General features: G+C 38.6%; 1 protein-coding gene across 1 annotated transcript; it reads right to left on the reverse strand.

Annotated features, from left to right (window-relative positions):
* Nucleotides 1-7,292: 7,292 nt before the first annotated feature.
* LOC140227984 (uncharacterized) lies at nt 7,293-18,373 on the reverse strand. Its single transcript, XM_072308366.1, has 7 exons — nt 18,298-18,373; nt 17,051-17,245; nt 16,061-16,288; nt 15,504-15,641; nt 14,802-14,930; nt 12,979-13,215; nt 7,293-12,286 (listed from the first exon to the last, which is right to left on the reverse strand). The coding sequence occupies exons 1-7, from the start codon at nt 18,371-18,373 to the stop codon at nt 7,299-7,301; spliced, it is 5,991 nt and encodes a 1,996-aa protein (XP_072164467.1). The 3' UTR covers nt 7,293-7,298.
* Between the last annotated feature and the right edge of the window lie 7,713 nt (nt 18,374-26,086).

Consider the following 26,086-nt stretch of genomic DNA (forward strand, 5'->3'; position numbering starts at 1 on the left):
GATCATGTTGATATTTGAATATCAAGAACTTTGGCATTTAGAAAACACATATCTATTTCAACAAAATAGTGATGCTTGGGAAATCAAAGAAATCAGAACAGTAGCATTTCTACTGCATCAAAGGGATGATGCGAGATGATAAAGACTATCCTACAATTGTATTTACATATGCATGTAGGCACCATACCATCTAGAAAAATCTGAGGTGGAAAAAGATTAAAATCTGTACGATTCAATCACTTTTAATATAAGTGATAAAACAATAAGCCATTTAATACTACTTACACTTGATTCAAGAGTAATACTTTCATACAAAAATTTCAAATGTACTTGCAAACTACATGTATATTATACTAAAGATTTCAATAAATATGGCAAAACCCTTATGGATTCATATTGGCAGAAAGATTTTTCTCATATAATCAAATAGAATGATTGTTAACTTTCAAAGCACACAAACACTGATGGAAAAATAAATATAGAATCTAATCAGAAATGTTTATAATAAGACATGATATGAAATGAGATATGACAATGACATCACAATCATGTGTGATAGTAGCTTGCAACTTAGTAACATGCTATTAACATGCAACCTTAAGAATTGTTACGCTAATTGTAAGTCGTATCGAACAACATATTCCACATCGTAAAGAAGCAAACATTTTACACATTGCTTTAGTAGTCATTGGAGCTCTGTCTAATACTAGATTGGGAATTTGCAATTTCTACCAGGCTACAAAAAAAAAAAATGAAAAAACCAAACAAATACCCAAAAACAAATAAAAGCTCAGTGCGAACTCTTACATATTTGTTCAAATATGGAAATAAGGGTAGGTTCTAGAATAGTAAAGCATTGTTAGTACTAGTTGTCAATACAGTTATTAGTAGTAGCATTTGCCATGTACAGTACATAATGAATATAACATGTATTACAATAAGTTTTCCCGGTTAACAGTGTATTAAAAGTGAAAATCATATATCTGGATACATCAGTGCATCCATGACTTGTGATTCATATACCATGAAAATTAACAAAAATACAAAACCTGCTCAAGCTAAAAGCCATATTCTCATGGGCTGAGTAATCTAACATTGTACATACACCAGCAGAAGAGTGGTAACATTACCTGAATATCTATTGACTTGACTTGTAACGGAAGTTTTTAGGAGGAACAACATACTTTGGATTTCAGCATACCTAATTAGGTCTTTGTGTTGTGCATGACACATGATATCTCATAGTCATTTCAAACCAGATAGATTTACTCTCTAAGCCCAATTTTATAAAGGACTTTGCTATAGTAACTTTGAAATATAGCATGAACATCAGCAATGGCCAATTACTTTTGACCATTAAGAGATGTTACAATGTGAATTGCAACAATTCTTTATTAACAACAAAAACAACATGGTCTGGCATTAATTCCTTTGTTGTAAACCACCTAACCACCATAACATTTCGTCACTCATGTTATTTTCAAGTATATATATTTTCATGAATGAGGGTATCGGAGACATTTTTGTGATATGTTGTTTTCGCAAACTGACACCAATGCTATCATAAATTCAGTATACCTTAGCGCAACGTGACAATTTTGCAATAAGACTGTAATTCGCAAAATTTGCAAAAATTAAACCCTCGCAAAAGTAACAGCTTACTGTATACAGTAAATGAACAGATAAAGAAAAATGTTCCTTGGAGGTTAACAGTCTCTTACTAACCCGTCAAAGACTAGTCCCAAGTATACTCGGGCAGGTGTGAATGGGAATTGTGTATTTACAGCAAAATCAGCTCATCCTCAATGGGTTAATACTTATTAGTGTTTTAGAGAGAAAAAAAAAAACAACTTCTTGCATTGTATAATGTATTGCCATAAAGACATTTGTTTTGTCTTAATTTTCTTTTGATATCATTTTAAGATTAGAATGCATTTATCTTACCACTCATTGTTATTTGTTAGACAATTACCCAGCTTTCGATTCTCACACAAGACCAATTGCTACAAGACACTAGTACTGATAGATGTCATACAGAAAATGTCTTTTCAATTTCTCAAGCAAAAAGATTGCTTGTACGATGCATATTTCATGAACATTTCCGATGAACCACAAGATGTAACAGTTCAGGTTGGAACTTTTACACTCTTTCTTCTATTGACATGAGCCTAGGAAAATAAACGCTCGAAATGATATATTAAAAATCCTTTGCTATACACCATGAGAATCCATGGGCATTACAACAGTCAATGTGTGTTTTTGTCACATCCACCTGATAATCTGGAAGACACATGAAGTATTCACGGAAAATGGGGGAAAAATCATGACAGTACTTTCTTGTCCCACTGCTAACTACAAAAGTAATGTCCAAAACTGGACATATCAAATTCAATCCCAATCCCAGGTGCAACCAGACTTTAACAGAAAGACAGACAGCTTAACATGGATGACAATCATTGTGAATACACTCCCCTGTCTGTAGTTCATGGGGGTCTTGTCTGAGCTAAGGGGGAAGATTTGTCTTCTTTTTTTTTTTTTTTTTTTGGGGGGGGGGGCTGTTGTTATTGGTCTTCCTGTCTCATAATTTAACCCCATCACACTCAATCGCAAAATCATGATGCACAGCAACAGTAGAAATTTGAGACAGCAGTTGTGGGAGGGTGAAACACAAGACAAATACTAACCTCTGTTGTAAGAAAAAGAACTGAGCAGACATCATATTTTCTATGGATAACTTGGAATGCCCATCACTCTCCATTTCAAACCTGCATTTTGGCCTGTTTGATCCTTGTAAACACCTTACCAGTCGATAACAAAAGCGAGCTTTCAAATTCATAAAATTCTTCCGTTGAGTTGTTTTATTGTAACTGATTGACAAATTGCCCTACATCGATGTAAATAAGCACTGAATTGATCAGTTTTAGTAGCAGCCATGCAAAAAAAAAAAAATCATGGGCATACATACTCGAGCAGGATTTGAACCTACGACCTCCTGATCTCTGAACAGGCGTCTTATCCACTAGACCACGAAGTTTCCGCCCGACAGCTAATGCTGGTTTTAATGCAGCGGGTACTGCATAAGTATTCAAATTAATGGGAAAAAAAAGTGAGCTTGTCCAACACTTCACTACAAGGAAGCAGATATTATGATCATTGACTTTTTACCTGAGGGACATTATCTACTCAAAGGATGATTAGTGAAGTGAGCTTTCAGCTTTTGTCTTTGAAATAGATTTCAACTCTCTCAACTGCTTTAAAGGCCTCAGCTGAGATTTCATGTTGACTTTGACATTCATACTTTCACATTTAATTCTTCATATATCCACCTGGAACGTGTGAGTATAAAAAAAAAAAAAAAAAAAAATGTGCTATGTTTGGTTTATGCTATTAGCTGCACGTTGACCTACTTACTCTATACACATTTATACTATAGATTTTAATGTCTTCACCCTATCTGGAAAGTATAACATGAAACATTAGTTCAACTGATCCCTTGAACTGCTACTATTGTGTTCAATAATCAGATGAAGTTAGCTTTATACCGTTCTGTTACAAAGACATACACTATAGTTTCACTGATATACATGTATCTTGTGTCTTTCCCAAATGATGGTGATACCTGGTAATTACGACTGACTGGCTGGCAAGGCAATGCACACTAATTACCTTGATACACGGTCTCTGCTACTACAATCTGTCACAGGCACAAAAGAAAACCAAATCATATACTGATTAAATAATATGAATAAATACATACTCACACTTGATATGATACTCAAAAGATAGCATGTAACTTTGATTTGTCTATTGGATTGAAATTTGTGATTAAAAAAAAAGCAGTCCTAACACATGAATTCAGTGGTAGCAGTTTCTCTAACAGTACATGACCGGATAATTCTACGCTTCCTTGACATGATTAGCAATCATTTTACTTCACTACACTCAGATGACTCTTTAAGTGATGGCCTATGTGAAAACAAAGAAGTCATATAATCATCAGCAAGCATTCAAACAAAAACTGCAACAGCCAGTTGAGTGAGGGAACATTATATCCAAAACACACAGTGTACAAAATGTATGCAGTCCTCTTTGACAAATTGTCACAAGTTCATTTACCTGGCTATATTCAGCAGCTTGAATAACATATATAAATCTTTACAATGCAGAGTGTATGCACATGTATCACATGGGGCTAAACTGTTGGGGAGTGGGGGAAGGGGTTCTCTCATAATGAATACAAGCATTACATTGACTTTTCAAATCACACTTTTCATTTGCTTGTTTAAACATTGTAACTTCAAAATTTGTGAAGAGCTTAAAACCACTCAATCAGGTGGCAAACCATACCTTCTGTATGATCTACACAAAAACATACAATGAATCTAAGTTGCTGCTGATCATGACAGTGGGACTGTCATCTCTTTTGTACGTAATCCTGAGAAAAATCAGCTACACACACTATCACCAAATCCAGAAGAAAGTCGCTGTGGAACTCAGTCCCTCATACCATGGTAAGGTGAATGAAAACAGGGACTACGACAAAACACAATCACAGACATTATGCTGTCAGTCCATGGCATTCTAAACACAAAGACACATACCTACACAGAGATCTTGTATACAAACTAAGGTTGCAAGGTCTGAAGATTACTTGTTAAACAGACCACATTACCACACAGGAGGTTACATTCCTTCCTATGTTAGCTTATTATACCTGACAATTTCACACATATATTTGGTGTCAAATTTTCCTGTTAACAGCATCTTGTTGACACTGTTTGCTTGCTTCTTGCTTGTTTGCTTGTTTGTTTGTTTGTTTGTTTGTTTGTTTTTTAAAGGGACCATTAGCCTGTGCTCTATCAATAGTGACTCAGGTTTGGACGGGCAATTTAAATAAATTGTCCCTTGCTTCATAAAATGGCATTCAAAGATAACATAGAACATGAGGACATCAGTTTACATTGTAGTATGAAATTGGAATAACTATGAATTTGGGATAGAAATGAGCATGATTGTTGACTTTGCCAACAGTGTAGTCCAATGCCATTTTTCTCTTAGACTGTTCTCTACTTGACAATGGTGTCATGACTATTGTATTCTAGCATGACATGAAACAGTCATTATGTTGACAGCAACCAGTACTTTTCAGTTTCTTTTCTCACACACAACAGATGATGTAAAGCTAGAAATCAATCACTTTAAACCCTTTCTGGCAGTCAAATCACCCTAAAATACTGTCCCAAGTCTCACACGGAATTTATGGAACTGATGAGGTCACAAAATATCTAAGACACATTGAATCAACACCTCCAATCCTGTGAGTTAACTCATGAAACTGCATGAATAAGTCAGAAGTATAAAGATACAAATCATGAGAATGACTTCTGAAAACTCTCTCTGTGCAAGCAAACTGTGGATCAAACAACAGAATAGTTTTCAATGATTTTAAATATGTATATGTCAGAAGAATATCATGTGGTAGGTAAAAAAACAATCAATATCAAAGGCAACTACATATTTTCATGACATACAAACAATATTCTATATCCAAATTGCAAAACACTATTTTTTTTTTCAGTCAATAGTACATTATAAATGAAGTGAAACAAGAAGTACCCTTCAACAAATCCTGCAATCTGCTAAGTATTTGCAGACTCTTACAACATGTTTCCATGTCATCCATCTACAATAAATGCATAAACCTCAACACAATTTATTTCACATAAATGAGTTAAATAATTTCTGATAACTCAATTCTATGAGATGTGTAAATAACAAGTCAATGATAAGTATAAATCCCTCATGTAATTTACAGTATGGCACATTTGTAAACTTTGTATCTCACAAGACTTTTGCAGAATTGCTTTTGAATTATTTGCACAGGGAACATTATGACACAAAGTCAGGACTGTCAAACATCATTCCTGTGAATTTACATAGTTTTCAAGTGTGGGTTACATATTTAGTGTTACCTATCTCACTTGCCAGCACTTAAAGTCAGGTATTATGGTAATGCTTACAGGCAAACCCCATTATAATGAACACTGAAATAAGATTTTTGTGATATGCATTTTTTGACATACATATATCTATGACACAACTCAGTCCATACAGTGAACTATTTGGGGGAAAAAAACAACCTTAGAATGATAATTTGACAGTAGAAAAGGATGTTACTGATAAAACTGTTATGATTTTCCATAATGGGTATTTTCTTTGCCCATTATGAGATTGAACAAAATGGGGAGTTATGCCCAACTTCCCAATACATGTTTCAAGGATTCATAGTCAGTTAATATCTTGTGTATATTAGGTAAGACACAAACTTGTGGCACACATCACACTTCATCACTCCTAAAGAGGAGAGATAACAGTCATTGTGTATGTAGATTGTAGCAGGCAGAATTCAGCAGACTGTCTACCACTTCATGCATGTGGTCGTAGGAGAGGGTGCGACTAATTCTTTGGCAGATTAGCAGAAGTTTCCACTACATATATGGATGGTAGGAATCCACAGAAAGCTTTTCATTGGAAATGAGAGTAAAGTCCTCTTCCCTCCACCCCCTTCTATTGTATATCTGCAAGATGTGTGCACTTGCAGACCCACATATGCAAATACACATTAACATATTTTCTCTTCAAAACATTGCAAATACCTATAGGGTCGCCACGGTCTGTATTCTTAAAAGCATGTATTCATGTACTTGTACCATCCCATGGATGTCTGTTTTAATGAGAAAATTCTGAAGCCCTGAACATTTTGCTAGAATGGGGTTTGCCTGTATCTTACCTTACAAATCATGCCTGAAACTATGTTAAGTAGGCTTCCTGAATATAATAGCTATAAAACTTGAAACTGTGTCATCACCATATTGGTTCTACATTCATGCATTTAGATTATTTATGATTCTCTTTTACACAATGTAACAATACTATATTAGAGACAAACATCATACACAAATAAACTCTATGATAAAATCTTATTTCATATTACCAAGATCATTACAGAATATATGTAATATAGATATTTGACTTTTTAGGATATAGTGAAAAAGCACCACTACTGATAATGTGTTCTTATAATGTGATACAGCTCTGATTTCAAATCTATACATGTGAATAGTTATCTCTTGGTATCTCTTCTCTCGCCCCCTCTATCTCCCTCCCTCTCTCTCTCTCTAATTCTCTTCCATCTCTCTTTCTCAACAATACTTTGCAATACAACAGATTTGATCTTTGATATGTTATAAACATATGATCATAATAGAAGCTCTTACAGCTCCCTTTCTTGTCAACATCTAAAGCATCTGATATGATGGCAATTCTCCATGAGGAGCATGTGTTCGGGGGTTCTGTAATGAGTGTGCCATGGAGTATGCAAGTTGGTTAGACTGGGAGATCATATAGGGTGTCTGGTGGGGGACTGTGTAAGTGAGAGGACCAGGATGGTCAGGATGCACCGGTAATTGGTACCGCTGCTGAAGGGCCTGGGGCTCCTCAAAGTTTTCTTGGATGGCGCTGATGGCACAGATGACCGACTGGTCATCTTTGTGGGTGAGGAGATGCATACGGAGCTGGTGGGAATCCTGGAATGTACGATTACAGCGAGTGCAAGTGTGAGCGGAGTGAGAAGCCAGGTGATACAATGCTGGGCACTGGTGCGTGTGAAGAAGCTCCAGGGTGGGAAATGCCAAGTGGCATCGCTCACAGGCCATAGGGTTCTTCTTGATCTGTGATTGCGAAACTGGAGGGGAGCCCTCAAGTTGCTGGTGAACAGTTACAGGGATCTCAGGTTCAGAGACACGAGGGGCATGTACAGCCGGTTTCTGTTCAGGCACTCTTGCACCGATGCTGTTGATATCACTGGAAGCTGCAGAATTTGCTGTGGCAGTTACAACAGCAGCTGCTGACTTTTTACCTCCACCTCTGGGCTTCCTCACTCTGTCAGGGTTGTGGCACCTAGAAATATGTAGACGCAGGTGGTAGGTGTCTCGAAATGGCTTCTGGCAATGCTCACAATTGAAGGGTTTCTGCAGACCATGCACGTACTGGTGGGATCTCATGTTATGGGGATGCTTGAATGCTCTACCACAGATCTCACATATATATGGTTGCTCATCAGAATGCGTGCGCATGTGTCCTCGCAGTGCTGTGTGGTGAGAGAATAACTTGCCACATTCTTTGCATTCATGGGGTTTTTCTCCTGTGTGGACTCTGTTGTGCATCCTCAAGTTGTCCATCCGCTTGAATGTCTTGCCACATACATCACACATGTAGCGCCGCTCAACTGTGTGGCGTGTTTTGTGCCTTTCCAGTACTGCTTCAGTTCTGAACTTCTTGTTGCAGATGTCACATTGGAAGGGTCTTACAGAGGGCTCCCGTTTCTCCTTTGCCTTTTTTTCATGAGTCTTCCTATGAATGCGCATGTGATCAATTCGTCTGAATCGTTTGTCACACAGATCACATCCATATGGCTTTTCATCTGAGTGTGATATCTGGTGTCGACGTAGGTGTCCACTGCGAGTAAACTTCTTTCCACACTTATCACACTCATATGGACGCAGCCCAGTGTGGCAGAAGAGGTGACGAGTGAGGGCATACACGGTTTTAAATCCCTTACCACATTCAAGGCAACTATGAATTTTCTCTTCATCTTGTTGGCACTCATGGCACTCAAGTAGACTTTCCTCTGGAAAGATATCACCACACTTCTTGCACTGGTGCTGCCCGTGTACATTGTGGCTCAGCTTGTGCTTGATTAGAGTAGTGTGTTTGGGGAAGGACATTTCACACATACTGCAGGAGTAAGCTTTCTCAGCAGCAGACTCCTGATGAGACTCGAGGTGAATGCGATACTCTTTGACGTCCTTGAAGCGCTCTCCACATTTCTTGCAATGAAACTTTTTCTCTGTGTGCGTTCGCCTATGCCTTGCCAGGTGATCTGAACGGCCAAAGGTCTTCTTGCAGATGTCACATTCATACTTCCTGTCTTGTGTGTGGATCTTAACATGTCTCATGAGCTTTTCCATCTTATTGAAAGATTTCCCACACACTCCACAGGTCACCTCCTCAGCACTAGGGTTCTTCATGACTTGTGCAGCCAGCACAACAGCATTTTGGAGTACTGGCTCTGGCCCAGGCTTGCTTAGGGCCTTCTCAGCTTCTGAAGATGGTCCTGCGGTCTGCCCTGGATCTTCAAAGAACACTGGAGGTGGTTTGTACACACAAAACATCTTGTGCTGCTCAAAAATCTGGGAGTGATGGAACACATTCCCACACATGTCACAGATGTGTAGTTTACTCTCTCTGCAGGCACGGTGCTGTGTTTCCCTGGGTTCAAGATTCTTGATTTTCTTATTGGGGTAAGGTGCATCATGGCCCCATGCAATGGTACCCTTTGCTCCTTCATCTTCGCTACAATCACTTGTTAGTGCTGCACTGAATCTTTTAACTGAAGTTCTCTTTGGTCTGGTACATTTTCTACGCGAGGGCCCTGGCTCCTCTAAAGCGACAGACTGACTGCTTGCTCCATTTTGTATCCTCCTCCTGCTTATCTGCACCTGGGTCTTGCGCTGATGTCTGGAAATTCTACGCAGTGGTTTTGGTACTGACATCACAGCTTGATTTTGGGAGCTGTTGGTACAGGCATGTTGATCGAGCTCTGTCATGTTGTTGAATCTAATACCACACAAGTGGCAAAAGAAGGCATTGTTGTCTGATTTGGTAACACTGCCAGTGCCGTCACAAGTACCGCTTCCTGTACGACTCAACCTTCTGACAGGAATTTTGCCTCTACTAATGGCTCTGCCCCGTCCTCTGCCTCGTCCCCTGCCCCGCCCACGGCCACGTCCTCCTCGTAGCATGCTAACTCCCACATGGGAACGTATGTGATGTTGGAGATGATCATTACGAATAAAGCGTTTGCCACACTGAGTACAGCCATAAGGTCTTATCCCAGAGTGTGTGAGCTGATGCCTTTTTAAGTGGTCACGTCGATTAAAGACTTTATTGCATACATCACACTTGTGGGTATTTGGTCTTGAATGAATTAACATGTGACGGGTAAGCCTGCTCCCTGATGTGAAGACCTTGCCACATACATCGCATGCTCTTTCTTCATTTTCACCAATGACATAGCCTTTGAACTTTGGCTGCATCTGCACTGGCATCTTAGTGACATTTGCTGGATCAATGCATTTGTGATGTCCAAAAATCTCAACATTTGGATATTTTCTGCCACAAGTTCCACATGGGATTGGTTCACATTCCTCATTTTTGAAGTGTGTGTTGCGATGAAAGTTGAGATTATCTGGCCTGGTAAAGGTTTTTTCACATATGTCACAAGAATAGGGTTTAACTCCAGTGTGAATTAGACGATGGCGCTCCATGTGGCTTTGCCTCCTAAATCTTTTTCCACATGATTCACATTTGTAAGGCCTTTCTATTGTATGGATTTGGACATGTAGTTGCAGTCCATTCAAAGATCCACAAAAGATTCCGCATACTTTGCAACTGAAAAGTCTCTTTTTTTCTTGCTCTGTAGCAGGTGGGTTAGTAATGGGAGTCATGTTTGTATCATTTACAGGATTTTGCAGTGCTTGTTGTGAATCAATATCAGTGTTTGATACTGATGGTGGTTCTGTGGCTTCATGAATGCCAACATTTGCAGAATCAGTGATTTCTGGGAGTTTGTTTCCATCACTGCTCTTAACATGAATGTTAGTTGATGTATCTTCCAGATGCTGAGGCAAGTCTGTGGTGTGCTGTATTTCCTTCGACACCTCCACTGAATGGGTCTGTGGAAACTTTGGTGACAGCCCAACAGCTTCAAGAGGCTGTGGGACAGTTCGTATGGATGCTTCAGGTGTAAGTGCAGTTGGCAAGGATGCTGAGATAGGATGTGCAGTCGGGGTAGAGTTGAAATGGTGGCTGCCTGAAATGGAAGGGTTGTCTCCTTTTGGCATAAGAGAGACTTTGGTATCATCACAGTCATCACCTGGAAAGCACTGATGCTGATTTAAAGTGATGAGATTATTAAAATAACGCTTGCACACATGGCAAAAATATGTGTCGGTGCTGCTGGTCCGGGCCTCCTGGTCTTCAAAGGACATGGAGAGGTCTTCTTTGGATGCACCTTCTACAGAATGATCCTTGCCATTTGGAAACTGAGCAAAGTGACCAGCAGTGCCGACCAACAGATGTGAATCTGGAATATGGGTTTGGTAATGTTCCTTTAACTGCTCTGGTGTTCCAAAGAATGCAGTGCATTTATTGCATCTATACAAGGAATTCCCAGTGTGTGTCAAAATGTGTCTGTTAAGGTGACTTGTAGTACCAAAGGACTTGCCACACATTTCACAACTAAATGGCTTCAGACCAAGGTGACCCAACTTGTGACGTTTTAAGTGGCTCATGCAGGTGAAAGCCTTTTCACACTGGTCACACTGATGAGGCTTTGGTTGATTGTGCAAGCGCCTGTGACGTGTCAGCTTCTGCTTGGTGGGGAATTTCTTGACACAAAGATCACAAGGGTGTATCTCTCCAGTGTCCTCCATAGTTAGAGGCTTTCTCTTCTGTCTAGGATGTGGCTGTCCTGTATTGCACTTATGACTGTTCAAATTGTCAACACGGCTGAAGGTCTTGCCACACTTGTCACACATATAGGGCTTGTTGGCTGCGTGGGTTAGCTTGTGCCTTTTGAGGTGTTCCATTCGTCCAAAGCGCTTTCCACACTGATCACACTGATGTGCTTTGAATGGGTTGTGGACCACCTTGTGGCGAGACAGGTGTTTGGCCAAACTGAATACCTTCCCACAAACCTCACACATGAAGCTCTCACCTTGTTCTGAGCACTGATGGGTGATGAGGCTTTCATCAGTCGTCAGCTTCTTACCACATTCTTTGCATCGAGGGAGTGAGCTTGTGAAGCGCTTCAGACATCCCTCACACAGAGGAACAACTCCGGGCTGCACTTCTTCTGCTGGCAGGAACAAGGTGAGGCAGCTACCGCACTTCACAACACCACCACTACCTCTGAACACACTCTGTGGGACACCGTCTGTCAGTGATTCATGGACAGTTTTACCTCGTCCCTCAATCAGCTGCCCATTCTGTTGAGTGTTCCCTGTCATCTCCTCTTGCTTGCCTTGGAACTGATTTCCTCCACTTGCAAAGGTTGCATAGGATGCTCCTCCAGGTATTTCATGCCTTGCTCCATGTGCAGTCCCCTTTATGATGTTCTGCTGATACAGTGAACTTCCTTGTTCTGCCTGCATTCCCATACTTGCTGTAAATATAAAAATGCAAAAACAAACAAAAAGAACAATGAGGCTCCTTTCACACTAAAGCAAACCAACTGTTATGTTTAGGTGATTGAGTTGCCTTCCCTTCCTCATTAATTCAATTGATATCAGTATGGCAACCACTGATCTTTAAAAGATAACATATTACACCCTTTATTGTCTGATTATTTGTACTCTAAACATTCTTAGCTGAAGTCTTGGCTGAAATATTTGATTTTAGCTAAAGTTCAGGATCTTTCACCTTTAGCCTTTATGGACTTTGTCAAAAATCTAACAAGCATATCTATATCTTTCATAGCAGTCCTGAGTCATTTTTTTTTTTTTTATAACATGATGAGCTCTGGGATAGAGACAGACAGATGGTGGACAGACAGAAGGAGAACCCCCAAACATAATGCATTTAGTACTCTTCAGGACAAAGGCATACAAACCCCCCCCCCAAAAAAAAAAATCCAAAAAAAAAAAAAACCCCAGCATTATACCTCTGAGCTTTTCAGAATTTGACAATGTGTCAAGATACAACACATTAGTCATAAACTTGAGCCCCACTTAAAGAGTATTCGTACCTAGCAAAGCAGGTTAAAAACACCTATGATGAATCAACATGCATTTTAAATCCAACACAAGGATATATTACATTTGTCCTGAATGAAACTCCATTTTGGTCCATTCTCACCATGTCCATGTATGGTAGACTGAGTATGAGGGTTTCCCTGGCAATCCTGAATATTGGTCACTGCTTCTGCCATATGAGTACTTTGTTCTGGGTTGCTCCTCTGGTGACCAATGGTATTGAAGGGTGATATCTCTGGGGCTGGATGATGAGGTGGCCGATGATTTGTAGTGAAAGATTGCGGGGGAGGAGAGGGTGATGTGGGTGAGTCTTGTGTTGTCCCCATCACTTCTTCATATGCTGGGGAAAAGGAAAACAACAACAAATAGGAAGTCAAAGCAGAGCTCAGCTTGGTGGATACTAGAAATTGAGCAGCACAAATGCACACTCGATACTTTGCTGTTGTGATGAAGATCTTTTTTCTTTTCTTTTTTAAATTAATGGTACCATTCCCAGGTCTGAAGAGTCATTGATACAGCATCTTCATCAAAATAAAATCTATTGCAACACTACCAGGAGTTGAAGTGTTAGTTTGAAACAAATTTTGTAACTTTAACACTTTCCAATCTTAGTGGAACACAAATCTCTGTCCATATTAATCACTAATGATCATTCCCTAACCCGTGACTAATTTGTTCATATTGCATGCTTCTGCATTCTTCCATCACCAAAGCACTATGTCTGTAGATGTGTAGATGAGTGAATTGACAGTACAGTAAACTCAATGAGCTGAAATTCTCTGGATCGAAGCCTCAATAATTCATGATTTTCCCCATGCATTCACATGCAAAAAAAAAAAAAACCCAAAAACAAAACAAAGCAAAATAAAACAAAAACATTGCGGCTGTGCCAAAGTTGCAGTGTTATATAATGGATGGGAAAAGAAACAGTCCAGTCCCTTTCATTTGATATTCATGAGAATTTAATAATTGCACAAGTTCGAAGTGGCTGAGTTTTCCTGTAAATATCATAACACAAGCTTGTGTCACACTAAACCATGCTCCATATACAACTCCAATGCCCTCTCCTTATTTTCTTCACATGTCTGTGTGTGTGTTTTGACCCAGAGTGACCAGTTAGTCCAAAGTGGAAGCCAAAGTTTATTTTTTGGTTTGTTTTTTTTGTGTGTGTGTGTTTTGTTTTTAATTACGATTTATTTTGCATGGCTCCTAAGGAAGCCAGCACACACAGGACCAACAGCTGTAAGGAGTGTACACTCCTGTGCCACAACGTAGAGTGATTTTTATAGATAAAGCCACAGCATAAAAAGTGGAGTGTATTTGGTATCAATGCTTTCCCTGCATGCATAATTCTGTGCTTTTAATCATAGAAACAACCCCTTCAAATGGCTGTAGTGATTGCTGTTGGATTATGACTGGCTAGTTGCAAATGATCCAGCTGTCATAACTGAACACTGGCTATCAAGCAGCAATGATCTCCAATTAAAATGTGATAACATATGCACACACACACACACACACACACACACATGCACAGATCAACACATGAATTCATTTGTTTAGTATCAGTTTTGTTTTTTTTTAGTATATTAGCACATCATATTTTCAAGTAATGTCCAATCAATATAAATCAAAGGAAGTTTATACACATTCATGGACAATTTCTCTGTTAACAGCAACATACACCAGAAACATGCCTAAACATCTATTAATATACACATAATGCAATTATGGCTTAAACAAACACAAACAAACACAAAAAAACAAACAAACAGACAAATATGAAAATCATGTGAGACAAAAGATTTTTGCTTTGAGTTGAAGCACTTTCTCCAGTCCTGAGGACTTTGACTTCTGCAAAGTTTACAATAGGTTTCACATCACCCTGCACAAGTCTTTGATAGTTCCATGTTGTGAGGCACTCACCTTTCTGAATGACAGATGAACTATCTGTTATTGTCTCTTGGCTTCTCTCCCTCCCTTCTGCTATCCTATCATCAAGGAAGTCTGGACCAGATTCTGGCACCGTTTCCCCCGCCATTGAACGTACAAATGCTGGATAAAAAGTGAGCACAAGAGTGTACAATTGTGTGTCAACAAGGCTTTGAAAACAGAGTCCAAAGTTAACAAGAAATATTTGTCACTGCGGAACAATGTTTTGCTCTCTCCCTCACTTTAATCCCATTATGCAAGAATATGGGTCTGTATTATGCATAATACATGTTTCATTCAATGCATTATTGTGCCTACCATGCCAACAACCACTTGTTACACCATTCCTGGCTACTATTCTGATAGTGGCAATAATTCCCAGTTACATATGTGGTTTTTCTTTTAAACAGGGCTGCGGCAAGTACAGTGTATGTAAAATGTTGTGAAGGCAATTGATCTCCAGATCTTCTCTTTTCTGAAAGCAGGATATAGAGTAAGAGTGGTGATCACATGGATTATTTATCAGTAGATTAATGCTTTTCAAAACAAACCTGCTCATAAAGTGTCTTTTGTAGTTTTGATATGTATTTAAACCTCTCCTTGCAAAACTACTCATGAAGATTTTTATTATCATAATTTCTCATGACACATGTGGCTATAAAGCTTACTAGCCTTTAAGATTTAGTTTCAACTCACCTTCTCTTACAATGGAGTTGTCATTATTTGGAGTTGTAAGGTCTGGTTGTGATTCTGTTGAAATTTGAGGCATATCTGTGAGTATGGGCGGTCGGTGAGCAATCAGGGCTGGCTCAGCTGACGCAGGCCTCTGATACACTGAAATGAATACAAACAAGATAATCACAAAGATAATCAGAGCTTAGTATATTGTAAAACCTGAAATGTTTGCCTGCAGTTTAATTTTGCAAATTTTGCAAGAACAAGATTCATGAAATTAAAATGCATGCAAAAGATCTTGTCTACACTACCAGCAGTAATGCCATGTAAAACACACACACACACACACACACACACACACACACACACACACACACACCATGACAACCTGAACCCCTCCTCCACCACTATATTATGAACTCAATAAAATTTGGTTCTAAAAAAATTGCAAAATAACACACACTATGCATGAAAACCATATTTCAAAATTTTTGATAAAGCAAAAAATACTAAATAATGTAGGAAACATACCAATTGACACCTAAAAAAAATGAACTATAGGTTATTAAAAGATTTACATTGATGGGTATGGCTCGAGGTATCCACTCGGTAGTTGACGGTTTGGGATCTGTGTCCATCGCTGGAGGCTCTCCTCACTCCTCCTCCAACAGATTGAGCCCTCGCATCCACTGGTTGGTTGTGGAAGTGGGAATGGTTGTGACTGAGGGCGTGGCCATGGGAGGACCCCACAGCAATGAGGCTTGAATTTCTTGACTCAGAAATAAGAGGAGATTCTCTGGAGTAAGCTGAAAAACAAATGAATGCAATTGCCCAATGTTAATCATCATGGTCATATTCACCCTCCTAGACCAAAGCAGCAAATATGGAAAGAAGATGGATAAACAATCTTGTGACCATATAACTCTCAAATAGGTTTGTATATACAAAATGTTGTAAACATTATTATTGGATTATATACATGATTTCCAGCGATAACTTATCTAGCAACAGAAATTAAAAGTCTGTAGTTGTATATCATCAAAGCCTTGGAACAATTTGAAAAATGGAATATTTCTCTTTTTTTGACTTCATCAAATGCTATTGAAAAAAATGTGATGATTTCTTTGCAAGTGAATATGAGACTAGAGCATGCTCCATCGTGCAAGATTGGGTAATACAATTTTTGTTTCATTTTGGAGCTTTCAGATTTGCAACTCTCTAATTGGTTAGTATATTTAATGAAATATAATGTCTTTTCAGTTCCTTTGACAATTATGAACCTATGGCTTCCATTACACCACCCCTCCCCCCCCCCCACCCCCCCCCCCAAAAAAAGTTCATCACCAACATTCAAATATAGGCCTACAAGACAATTTCTTATTTGTGAATAACATTAAAAGAGTTTAAGATAATTGGGGAAGATTTGTGAGCGAGTCACAGGGAGAATAGGGCACACTTCATCATGCAACAAGTTGTGCCATATGATATGCTTGCACAATGTACAGAAGCCAAGAGACAAAGCCCAAGACAAAGTTGAGAAAGGCATTCATGGATCTTGCTCTGCTCACCTTGGTGGGGGAGGCTATGCTGCTGGGCAGCAGCGATGAGATAGTTGAGGGACTGGTGACGATGACTGATGTCTACATGGTCAGGTAGTCCCTCTCTCCTGGCCCTCTCCACAAGCTCTTGGTGTGTCAGGTGGCCCACATGGGCTGTGCTGGGAAAACTGGTCCCCCTCCCAGATCCTGCATCTCCTGAATATCCTGTACGTGTGTGTGTAAATACAAACTACACATAATATCAACCAACTCAATGTGAGAGTATGTGGCCACACTCATCTGACATATGCCACTGCAGAGGAGCAAAACTTATCAAAAGAAGGCACAGCATGGTGCAAGTGAGTAGGTGAACACTATGAATGATTAATTATACAGTGATGTACTAGTGACCCATAGGGGCTGAATTTATTCACTATTTGTGCCATCTTTAGAGGGTTTGATGTCTTACACATGTTGATACATCAGAGCAAAGGCTCTGTTACATGCCATCTACAACCAATGAGACTTGTTTACTGCAGGATTGGCCATACAGGATTAAGCAATGCTCAAGTCTACCTTCCATTACAGTCACAATCTTTTTCCCAGTGAACAAGCGTCTGTCGTATGACTATTCCTCAGTTCAATTTGATTTCCACAGCTTCAGTGCTAGTCAGTCAGAATACAACTTAAAATCAAAGAAACACAAGGGATATTATTGCACAATCTTGGGACAGTTCCCTGTATAAAGAGAAAATCAAGGTCAAGCTTCCTGTCAGCCTTAGAAATAGGAGCAATTGGCATTAATACTGGCATGAGAACTAGTATGCAAAACATGTGCTCCTGCTTCAGTGGTATCTTTATGTTTATATGACGGGGAGAACTGTACAGTGTAGGTACAGGGTAGGACAAAATGTAAGCATCATTTACACTTTATGATGGGAGAGCTTACGAGCCTCCTTCTATCATGCTCTTAAATCATTAACATTTGATAACTCATCTGTATCATCAATCATATGCAAGACTATTCCTACTGTTCTTTTATTTGTACATATGCACGTTTTATCTCAACCTCCCCCCCCCCCAAAAAAAAAAAGAGAGAAAGATTTTCATCTTCATAGAAATGCTGTCACTCTAACAAAAGACCTCTTTAACTAAGGTCTTAAATCTTCCATAATATACTTTGAACTGAGGCACAGCATACTTGTATGTACAGTCTGTACATCTTACTGTGAAAAAGACATGTATGCACAGGAATTTGTTACTAAGCATTGACTTGCCTCCAATCAATCCAATCAAGTCTCTGATAGTTTCATCTGGGTCCTTGTAGGCAGAGTTTGACCCAGATTGTTCCATATTTCAGCCAATCATTATCTGGAATGCAAACAAAATTGGGACACTATTATCAACAATGAACAGGTAAAATTTATATCAAGTATATTGACAAGAGTAATGTATAAGCAGGGCTCGACACTAACGGTGGCCTGGTGGCCTGGGGCCACCAAAAATGCACATCGGGCCACCAAAATTTCAGAAATGAAGAATTTGGTGGCCTGATTGGGCCATCAAAAAAGGTCAGATGTTTGCCTTTGGGCCACCAAAAATAAAAGTTAGTGTGGAGCCCTGGTATAAGTATAAAATATGGACACCAGTGGAAGTAACACTGTGAAAAAAGCAATCACAATAAAAAATGCTATTCTGCATTCACAAAAATAAAGTCTAGCAATTGACAAAAGGGTGAACTGCGGTAATCAATTTTCAATAAATATTTGAGAGTGCTGGTAAAAATGCAAACTGTAACAGATAGTGTAATCACCCTAGAACCATGGATTCTTTACTTGAACAAGAGAGCTGGTTGGATATGAGATAGGATATTTATTTATCCCTCTTATCAAACATATTTCCAGTAGGTCTGTATGCCATGGATGAGGTCAAGCAGAGATACACTGTAAAAGAAGCTACTAACTACTGTATAAGCTGTTATTTTCGTGAGGGTTTAATTTTCGCGGATTTCGTGAATCACAGTTGGATGGCGAATTTAACGACATGCGAAAATGTCTCCATGCGCCCTGTTAATAGTGCATTAACGTAAGTGTCGGCGTCAATTCGCGAAAACAACATCTCACGAAAATGTCTATGGCCTCGTCATTCGCGAAAATATCTGTACGCGAAAATAACAGCGTATACAGTATCCAAACCATCACGTTTTAATATGCAAAATGAATTTACTTTTTAATTCCCATAAAAGCTGATTATACATCATATGAGAACAGCAATATAAAACAAAGGAGCCTAGAAACAGTCTATAGTCTTCTGTCTGATTGTGTTCTACTACACTTGCACATCTGGTCTTTAGCAACTAAAGACTTGTAAAAACTTGACTAAACTACTGGTAGACAAAAAGATTTTTCTGCACTTTGTACTTCTTCATCCTCTGCAGAATATCATTGCCAATCCTCAATGTCGTTAACAGTATTTTTATTCTTTTTTAAATAAAAATATGCAGTCATTTCTGGTCTAGCAATCTATCTCATCAATCTATCTAATCATTCATGCATCTTGCATGCATCTCATACATACTACAAAATGTCAAATGTTCAGGAGAGCCAAAAAACATGGCGGTCAAAGCACTATAGCGAATGGGATAGCCTTTCCTTTGCCATTGCACGGTGGCTTCATTTTTGGAATAAGACAGTTGGGATTTGGACAGGACATCACTTACCCCGTTATTTGACCATTAATCCAAAAAATTCATTTTCACAAAATTTGAGATACAAGGACTTGTCACCCCAGAGACGATATACAATCCTTGTATGTAGATTAAAATTATCAAGACTGGAAACTACACATGATATGAACAAAATGAATAATGAAGTATGCAATGGTTGATGCCCAACAGAAAACCTTTTGTTTCCTTATATATGCAAGGACTCTTCATGCACATAAACTTTGACTAAACTTGCATGTCACACTTCCTTTGAGAGTCAATTAAATGACAAGTTCACCTTATCATACAGTACAGGATTGAGAGAATGCAGCAATATTAGTAGAACACATCAAATATTGTGGAAAATTGGACAACTGTTCAAAAGTTATAAATCTTGAAGTTTCAGTGTCGCAATTGCTGGATGGGAAGACTACAATGTACAGCTTGTAATGTCACATGATTAAAACAATAAAAAGAAGATATAAAGAAAATTAAACATATTTTCATTTTTCCTGCATGATAAAAGAGTACTCAACTTGCCTCTTTCAGAAGACAGAGGCAATGATATTACCCTGATATAACATAAATGTACATCAATTCCAAGTTAAGAGAAATTTTTTTGGTTTTTTTTTTTTTCAGAAGGAAATTTTGTGACATTCTCTTTAAATTTTCCTATCATTCTATGCATGTGACATCATGAACTGTAGTGGTCTTCTCATCCAGCAGCAGTGACTGCAGAGAAACTTAAAAAATTCATAACTTTTAAAGTATTGTCCAATTTTCCTCAAACTTTCACTAATGTGGTCTACATTTTTGCTGTATTAACTCAATCCACATATTATACTAAGGTGAACTTGTCCTTTAAATGCACCACAGACTGTACAGACAAACTCAGGTCATGGGCATCATGAAAGCGAAACAGGTTATTGGATCTGCCTATCACCTCTCATATTTGTTGATTGAAGTCCTGTCTTTGTCTCACAGACAAATAGGTGCACACAGACAGACTACTTGGATTACAAATCATATTCTACATACAATCTACAACCACTTATCAGATTTACTAATTATTCATAATCTTAGTAATGTGGTCACCTACAGCTGTACTAATACTTCCTTCCTACCTGTCCCTCTTCTACACACACACATGCGCACACACTCTCTCTCTATCTATCTCTGGTTCAGTTGAATCACATACTACACATCAAAGATGGCAGATACCATGTGATCAGTGAAGCTTGTACCATCTCATGAAAGATAATTCTCATAGATTAGCCAGTTTAGAAGAGATGCCATCGTCTCAAGAATTTCCCATCGACGTTCACATAAACTGAACCTCAACATTCTTCTTCTTTTTTTTTTTATGAAATAAAATGAACAATACATCACTTGTATCAAATCACCACAGATTAAAAAAAAAAACTATAAAAAATAACATTTGAATGGGTGTACATAGAAATATCTTAATCATCAACTAAAAAAAAATAAAAAATAAAAATCCCTGTGAAAATTTCATGTACAGATCAATTTGAAAACTGTCATGATGATATAATAAAGTCATGATGATAATGGCATCATCCCCTCATGAAAAAGATCATTATAGAACCTTATTTTCAGACACTGCCCCTGTTTTATGCAACAGTAAGGAGTATATCACCTGACACAGGTGGCACACCTGGCACATGTTTAGCTTTGAAAAGAAAAGAAAAACTAAAATGCAGTGTAAAACTGGGGTTGGGCTTACTTATGTCAGTGCCTGTAGGAGAGGTTGTGACTTCCTGACATATCATGAGTGAAACTTCAGGCCCCAAGGTGGATTGTGACATACAACTGACGGCATCTAGCTAAAGCCACACCTGTATTTGGTACTGTATTACCACTGTACCAGTATTCATAACAGAGAGGTCTTCATCCATCCTCTATTGCAGGCATACCAGTATTTCCTGTACAGTGTACCTACAACTGCTGATTTGTGAAATAAGCACAGTTCACCGGACTCATGACATGCTGAAGTTTGCTCCTAACTCATACTGTAGATATTATAACTTTGTTAATGTTTTGGGTTTTTCCATGTATGAACTTCTTCCTTCATATTCCAAAGGGCAAGCATTTTACTTGATCATGATTTTAGCTATAACTTCTGCTCCTGGTGTCCCAAGTTCTGGGGAAGGCTGCAGGCTGTTAGAGTAATACAATAAGGCTGATAAGTATAGGTCAAAGTGGAATGAGTTCAAATTCATATCACCTTATGACTAATTTGTGTGCTTCTCTATGCTGAAAATAAAATAAAACAACGGAAACTGATTAACAGCACCCAGAATTTCCATGATACACTGTGGTGGAACCATCAACTGTGACCTTTATAGTATACAGTATGTACACGGCTGTAGTTACTTTTTTTAAAATCAAATTTTACCATGTTACTAATTTGACTGTATGAAAATAATAAATTGAAATCTACAGCAAAATGATTATCCATCATTATGTATACATTTGTATGTACACAAAAGGTAATATCTAGGCATCTTGCATGCAAGTATGGGATAGATGGCAACCGCTGCAATCAAGTACTAATGTGATGATGTCCCAGTCTTTTGTTATAGCTTAGTGCTGGTTGCAAAACAAAATATCCCTGCACAAGACTCTGGACAGAGGGTTGGAACCTGATTCGAACATGGGTAGCAAATATGTTCACAGATCAAAAATTCAGAATAAGTAAGGCTGTTTAGAATCCATGGCAATGAATGGCTGTGACATCTCTCACACTAAGGTAATCAACTATGGCTAAAGCGAGACATCATTACTACAACACAAGAGTTCAGAATTTGAAGGCTAGTGATCCTGCAGCATGGTACAGGAGGATCAAACTCATCACCCATGGTCCTCAGGATCACACTCCTGTCATTGTTCCAGATGTTGATCAATCAGACCAGCAGTCAATTGTTCAAATAGCAAATCGTATCAATGATCATTTCTGCTCAATTGCCTCAGACTTACCTCCGCTAGACAGGAACAAACTACCAACTTTCCTTCCTGCCCCTGATCAGTGCCCCCAGGTCGAGCCTTTTGAAGTTTACAGAATGCTGAAAAACTTAAATCAACGAAAGTCAAGCATCACTGGAGACTTACCTGTTCGAATCTTGCGGGAGTTTGCTTGCGAACTGGCCTCACCTCTTGCCAATGTGTTGAACGCATCTTTCCAGCAAGGTGTGGTACCCCACATATGGAAGTGCGCTGAGATTGTCCCCATCCCAAAGTGTCAACCACCAACTCTTCAGAATCTCCGCCCGATTGCTCTTACAAGCTACTTCGCTAAGATCGCCGAATCTTTCATGGCTAAATGGTTACTAGAAGATATCTCCAAGCACATAGATAGTAAGCAATACGGAAACAGGAAGGGCTTGTCCACCAACCATTATCTCATACAATTGCTTCACCAAATCCTAGAAAATGCAGAACTTCCCAAGACCATTTCAACACTTGTATTCAGTGATTTTTCGAAAGCATTCGACAAAATTGACCATAATGTCCTTGTCAACAAGTTGCTCAGCATGGGTGTTAGACCGTGCCTTGTCTCATGGATAATAAGTTTCCTTGAACATCGTGCACAGTGCGTAAAGTACAGCGGAAGCATGTCCAGCTGGAACACCATCAATGCAGGTGTGCCCCAGGGCACTAAGCTTGGACCCATACTTTTCCTAATAATGATCAATGATGCATGTGAAACAGCGCCTGTCCAATACCTCAAATATGTGGATGATCTCACTTTGATTGAAAGCAGAAAGCTAACTCAACAACCCCTCATTCTAGATGCACTCAATGACTTTAGTAGTTGGACTGGTAATAACATGAAACTGAATCCTTCAAAATGTTGTACAATGCAAGTAACATTTTGCAAACATCCTCCACTACCTGAACCTCTGTTCATAGACAATGTTGAGTTGAGTATGGTAACTGAAGCTAAGATACTAGGTGTTGTGGTAAAGGCAAATCTCAAATGGGAGAGCCACATTTTGCAAGTAGTCAAAAAGTGCAATAGAAAACTGTATATGCTTCGTAGCCTTAAACGTTTTCATATCCCGTTGACTGATTTGATAACAGTATACTCCGGATATATCAGACCTGTCCTCGAGTATGGAACCCCTGTGTTTAATGGCGCACTCACAAAAAGGCAAGATAATCAGTTGGAAACAATTAGAACAAGGAAAAGTAGAAATTACGCGGTGCGTAATATATGTCCCCGCCGGAAGTAGCATTTAGTAGCAAAATGTACAATATAGGTAAAAAGATGAAGGTCAAAGGTCAAAGAAGTCAAAGGTCAAAATTCTATGTAGAAGTTTTGAAGCCCTCACCTAGTGCCATCACATAAAGCAAAACGGAATTGAAATCAGGTTAGAAATGGCGAAGGAGTAGCATTTTGTAGCCAATGTACAATATAGGTAAAAAAATCAAGGTCAAAGGTCAAAGAAGTCAAAGGTCAAAATTCTGTGTAGAAGTTTGGAAGCCCTCACCTAGTGTCATCACATAAAGCAAACGGAATCGAAATCGGGTTAGAAATGGCGAAGGAGTAGCATTTGGTAGCAAAATGTACAATACAGGTAAAAAATCAAGGTCAAAGGTCAAAGAAGTCAAAGGTCAAAATTCTGTGTAGAAGTTTTGAAGCTCTCACCTAGTGCCATCACTTAAAGCAAACGGAATGGAAATCGGGTTACAAATGGCGAAGGAGTAGCATTTTGTAGCAAAATGTACAATATAGGTCAAAAATCAAGGTCAAAGGTCAAAGAAGTCAAAGGTCAAAATTCTGTGTACAAGTTTTGAAGCCCTCACCTAGTGCCATCACATAAAGCAAACGGAATCAAAATCGGGTTAGAAATAGCGAAGGAGTAGCATTTTGTAGGCAATGTACAATATAGGTCAAAAATCAAGGTCAAAAATCAAGGTCAAATGTCAAAGAAGTCAAAGGTCAAAATTCTGTGTAGAAGTTTCGAAGCCCTCACCTAGTGCCATCATATAAAGCAAACGGAATCAAAATCGGGTTAGAAATGGCGAAGGAGTAGCATTTTGAAGCAAAATGTACAATATAGGTCAAAGGTCACAACTGAAATTCTGTACAGAAGTTTCAAAGCTCCCATGTAGTGCTATCATATAAAGCAAACAGAATCAAAATCGGGTTAGAAATGGCGAAGGAGTAGCATTTTGAACATTTTGATCACACACGGACGCACACACGGACGGACGGACGGACGGACACACGGACGGACGGACACACGGACACACACACGTACGGAGCCCGTTTCATAGTCCCCTGCTCGAACTCGTTCGGCGGGGACAAAAAGGGCGTGCAAAATCATGCTAGGCACATCGTACTCCATTTACGATGAGGCCATGGAGTTGTGTAATCTCAGCACTTTGTCAGAAAGAAGAAAAAAATTGTGTATTGACTTTGCCCACAGTTTAGAAAAGAACCCCCTGGTTTGTAACTGGCTACCACAAAAACCGACCCATGACCATGCATTGCGCTCAAAGAAAAAGTATGAAATGTTAAAATGTAAAACAAAAAGGTTCCAGGATAGTTCCATACCTTATCTCATCAGACTTCTTAATAGTGAAACTTTGTAGCTGATTGAATGCAGTATTGCAGCTGCCTTTTTGTAGTTTAGTAATTAATAAGAAAATTAATATATCTTATTTTTTATTTTTTTGCGATAAATTCACCTTTATAAGTTTATTTTGTCACAGTACTGAAACTTCAGTGGGTTCCGATGCCCTTCTTTTTTTCCCCTTATGTCACCGCTTATGTAGCTATTAAAGTAATTGTTAAGATATTTGAATGGTAAAAAATATTATAATTTGATATTTGTTTTTGTGGTGATAAATATCCTAATTTGGAATTTATTTTTAAAGTGATAGCACAGTCACTCTCATACGTGTGTATTGAAACCATAAGTATTATTTGGGAAATCAGGAAAAAAATATAAACCCACAATAATTGTATATCTGGTCTGTATGTTTGATATACATATATGTATATATATATATATCTTCTTAGTTAAAAATATGCAATATCATTATGTATGCCCCCCCCCCCCCCCTTTTTGGGGGGGTTTGTGCATCTCATTTATATACTCAGATATGCATAATGTGTCATTTGTAAAAAGATGGTGAATAAGCAATACATTATAGAGTATTAATGGATTTGCAATCTACATGTATTTTGATACAATGCACAAGATTTAAAGATTGTGTACTTTATATATTTTAGGTGATTATGACAATGTTTCCATTGCTCTTATTTTGATATAATTTATCATATAACTTTGATTCATTGATTGTGGGTATGTACACACGCACATCCACCCACC

The sequence above is a fragment of the Diadema setosum genome, chromosome 4 (assembly GCF_964275005.1).
Source record: "Diadema setosum chromosome 4, eeDiaSeto1, whole genome shotgun sequence".
NCBI lineage: Eukaryota > Metazoa > Echinodermata > Echinoidea > Diadematoida > Diadematidae > Diadema > Diadema setosum.